General features: G+C 38.4%; 1 protein-coding gene across 1 annotated transcript; it reads right to left on the bottom strand.

The window, feature by feature from the left end:
• Positions 1-236: 236 nt before the first annotated feature.
• Positions 237-4,332, bottom strand: LOC140137232 (uncharacterized). The gene is made up of 3 exons (XM_072158881.1): positions 4,285-4,332; positions 522-2,056; positions 237-240 (listed from the first exon to the last, which is right to left on the bottom strand). Exons 1-3 carry the CDS (start codon positions 4,330-4,332, stop codon positions 237-239), a joined length of 1,587 nt encoding a protein of 528 aa, XP_072014982.1.
• Between the last annotated feature and the right edge of the window lie 356 nt (positions 4,333-4,688).

Raw genomic sequence — 4,688 nt, 5'->3', positions numbered from 1 at the left:
TGAGTCCCTACGACTCGTAACAGTACTTAGGAAGCATCTTCTCTGAGGACGGAAGTATCAATAGAGAAATAGAGACAAGAATGCCAATAATATAATTTATCAACTATGCCCACTTGTTACACATCCTGCAATACAGAATGGATACCAAAGCAAACCTCACGAATGCCATATTTTCCCAACACTCTGCTACCAGTGCCAAACTTGGACTCTCAACAAAATACCAACCCAAAAGTTCATTATCTGTAACATGAGATAATAATTGTTATTTGTAAATTCATACAACTAGTCCAATAAAATTCCACTTACATGCAGACGTTTCGTAAACTACCAGTTTACTTTTTCGATGCTATTGTTGCAATGACGATCTGTGTACAGCTGATGTTTTCTGCTGCTTGGCAACGGAGTTGCCAGTTGATTTTCCATTGGAAATCAGATCGTCAAAACGTGACTTAAGTTGTATTGCCCCTCGTCGCTGTTCATCGCTGCTAATGGCAATTGCCTCCTTGATCCACCTCTTGTACCTGTTACTCTCTTTGCCCACGATCCTAGCCTCTTTCCAGTCAATGACATGATTATTTTCTACCACATGATCTGTAATGGCAGATTTATGGACGACTGATTGGGAAGCCTTCCTGGTGGCTCTAGTTTTTATGTTATCACCAATTTTCTCTGCCTCCGTTTTGTGTTCATCCAATCGCTTTCCGAACTTCCTACCCGTCTCCCCGATATAAGACAAATCACAATTCCCGCATGGGATTGAATAGATGACGTCAGTTGAGTTATGTGGCTCCCGTTTGTCCTTGGGATGGACCAAAAGGTTGCGCAAAGTACAATGTGGTTTCATGGCTGTGGCGATATTATACGATTTAAACACCCTGGAGATACGTTCCGACACGCCCTCCACGTAAGGGATGACAACCAACCCTTTTGACTTTGTAGCATCACTTTTCTTGGTCCTTTTTTTCACCGGCTTAGGCTTGGCCATCTGATTCTTAACTTTCTCAACACTCCATGCTGGATAGCCACATTTTTGGAGGGCATCTTTGATGTGTTTCTCCTCTTCTACTTTGTCTTGATCTTCTGTGACAAGTTTGTTCTTTCTGTCTAATAGCGTGCGCATAACACCAAGTTTCTGGTGGAGAGGGTGTTGCGATTTGAAGTTCAAGTATTGGTCAGTGTGAGTTGCCTTACGATAAACCAATAATTTCACTGACCCATCCTCTCGCCGAACAATCAAAGTGTCAAGAAATGGTATCTTGCCGTCTTCTTTCTTTTCAAAAGTAAATTTGATGGAATCGGTGTCATCCGTTTGATTCAAATGGTCGGTAAGATTGTTGACTTCGTCTTTGGCAACAATTTCTAAGATGTCGTCCACATATCTTTTCCACAGCTTTGGTTTACATTCAAGAGGGGCAGTCGCGATAGCAGTACTTTCTAGATGTTCCATAAATATATTCGCTGCCAACGGTGACACTGGACTGCCCATAGCTGCTCCAAATCGCTGTCTATAGATCTTTCCGCGAAATGTGAAATAAGTGGTTGATAAGATAAATTCCAACAACTCCACTACATCTTCTGTTGCTAAGTTGAAACCAGACGATTTGTTGTACTCCTTCAACCAACTCTCCCTCTGAAGCCTTTCCTTTACTATGTCCAACACTCTACTAATGGGTGTACAGGTGAACAAGGACACCACATCATGGGAGTTTAATATATCGCCTTCTTCTATAACCACCTCCACTAATTCCTCCGCTAACGCTTTCGAGTTCAACACATGATGAGAAGAATTTCCTACCATGGGGGCCAGAATATCTGCCAGCCATTTGGACGATTCATAGCCTATCGTTGAGGTGTAATCGACGATTGGTCGAAGCGGTGCATTGGGCTTGTGAATTTTAGGCGTACAATAGAGTCGAGGGACATTTTCCGCCGTTGGATACAGTTGTTTGTATTTAGACTTAGAAATCTTCCCTTCATCTGAAAATCTGGACAAAATGGCCACCAATTTTCTCTTATACTTTTGAGTAGTAGGACTATGAACAGTCCTGATGAATATCTTCAAGAATGAGATAATAATAAATAATAATAATAAATCTTTACACCGAAGTCCCTAAGCGCTTAAACAAATTATACATAGACAAAAACATAACAAATGTCTAAGAAGCGTAAGATGCCTAAAAAGAGCGGCTAATAAGTCAAGGAGGAATTAAATCAGGAATGAGAATATCAGAAAGATGGTGGGCACCACAATAATTACAGACTATGTTGTAAAACAACAAGTAAGGTCAGCTTATGCAAATAGCCAACCTTCAGCAAAAACCTACAACAGCCAACCAACAGACAAGAGGCCCGGACAAGAGGAAGACAAAGGAAGAGGTGGACAGATGGAGTAAAGGAAGTGCTCGCAAGACATGGGATCACCATGAGCGAAGCTAGCCGACTAGCTCAGACATGAAGGTTACATTTGCTCACGATGCTATGAAAAGCATCAGTGGTGGATAAAAACAAATATAATTAAGTTTGGTTTTTAAATGACGCAAATGGTAGATTATGTTGCCCTGTGTAACATAGCGAGCAATGTGTTGTGTAGACTGTACTCTGTACTAAAATCAATTAAGATACTGATTATTCCCTAAAACGTAAAAATAAGTTCAATTTGAACCTGAATACGTTATAGGCAAATATTGAAGTAACATGCTACAACATGCAATGGTTTCCGGTTTCAGAGAAACATTCAATGAATCAATTGTCTTCTTGTATACGGAGATGTTGCAGGATGCAGACCAAAAGGCGTGATATAAAAAATCGTTCTTATAATTTTGTAGATTCACGAATAAAAATACGTTTTGTTAGCAAGCCATGTCTTGTCGTTCCTCGTCCCCCCCCCATAAGGAAACAAGCAAAGACACAATTAAGGAAAAGGAAACAAACAAAGAAGTATACACTATATTCAGTGATATTTATATATAAGTCTAAATGAACAAAAAGCTCACACAAAGGATTCTAAAAACACAGATACACTGGCCGTGTAGATTACATTTAGAAATACTTATCTAAAAAGGTTCTATACGTTTGTCTGTTTTCAAGACAATAGAGTGTAAACCAAAACTTGGGATATCGGAGAGGTAATTTAGTCCTTACATCATGAATATACAAGTAGTTAAATTGAAATTCTAAAAACGGAAAATGTGCATTATATTACTGATTGATTGTAACTATGATAATAACAGAAAACCTACAGGTTGTCTCTTGTCTCCCTTTGTTTCATAAGTGTATATCGTGAACCAACCTGGGGTCCATTTCAATAAACTTTTAACCCTTCGTAGATCAAGTAACCGTTCGTAAAGTTACGAATACCCAATACTAGACGTAACTTTACGAATAGTTCCTGTAGCAAATCCCTATTACTGACGAAGGGTGCCGTTCGTAAGTAAGTTTAGTGAAATGGAACTTACGACTCATCGTAAGTTACGAACGATTTCGAGACTTACGAAGTTTCTTAAAGTTTAGTGAAATGGACCTTTGTCCCCCAACTATACTACCGTATAGGCTATAGTCAGTTTACAAATGATCTTAAACGGATCAGGTAAGTTAGTAACGGAATCAAGCTAAATTATATGAATATGTATTTTATTCCGTTATAGACAGCCCGTCACTCATTTTATTTTTACCCTTTAATTTCCATCATTCCTGCGCTCTATCGGTGGTTAATTTATGTACAGAGCAATAATTGTTAAATGTTATGATTTTTAGGGAGGAAGTACGTATCCCTTTGCAAAATTTAGTGGGGACGTGTCCCCCTTTACCCTCTCCCCCGCTTCCGCCGCATATGACCGTTAAGATCAAGATATGCTTGACATTTAAAAGAAGGATATATTATATATATTTGTGTTCATTGTGCGGTTATAACACATTGACGAAATGGCTAACATTTTCTGAATGAGCTACTTTTGTTTCAGCATCCGCAATACTAGTAATCAGATTATCTATGACAATTTACTGCATACTAAACGCAATGAAAAGATTCAACCTTGCGGGAAACTACAGCTGCTTTAGGGAACGGTTTTCATATTATGTTGTCACAATTTACCCGTTAAATATCTGGAAATCCCTTAATATATTAATTCAAAGCTCTAAAGATTCAACCTTCCAATTTTGAGTTTTATATTGTCTAGGCTTAAAAGGCCTCGGGTAACTTTGCTACGTACAATACCCTCATCTAGATTGAAATTGGGCTGATTAATTTATGATGTACCAGTCGCGATTTGTGTGTTTTATATTTACCTGTAATGCCCATAGATATAATAACAGATTTGTTGTTCCATATGACATTTCCACCTTCTTAAAGCCGATAGTATTATGGAGGAATCCAGTTCACACTTTGGCATTCAAAACATCCAAAGGCGATATCGTGCTGATTTATTGTTCTGTTTACTCAGTAATATAAACCCTTGGTAAGTATTATGGAGTATTATTGATTAAAAAGGCCAAAAATGGTGACGTTTTGTGTAGAGAATGTTGCAGAGTAGTCCTAGCATTGTCAATGATTGTGTAAACAGGTATCACTATTCTAGGAATGTTCCTTTGGAATGTTCATTTTGATAATTTTAAAAACAGCTCTGTGATTTAAATATCAACATAGATATATTGGCATCAGTGCTTGCACTCAGAACGCTAATGACCCGCTG

Source organism: Amphiura filiformis, chromosome 17, assembly GCF_039555335.1.
Source record: "Amphiura filiformis chromosome 17, Afil_fr2py, whole genome shotgun sequence".
In the NCBI taxonomy this organism is placed as follows: Eukaryota; Metazoa; Echinodermata; class Ophiuroidea; order Amphilepidida; family Amphiuridae; genus Amphiura; species Amphiura filiformis.
The sequence above is the reverse complement of the archived record's forward strand: the minus strand, read 5'-3'. Positions and strand labels throughout refer to the sequence as shown.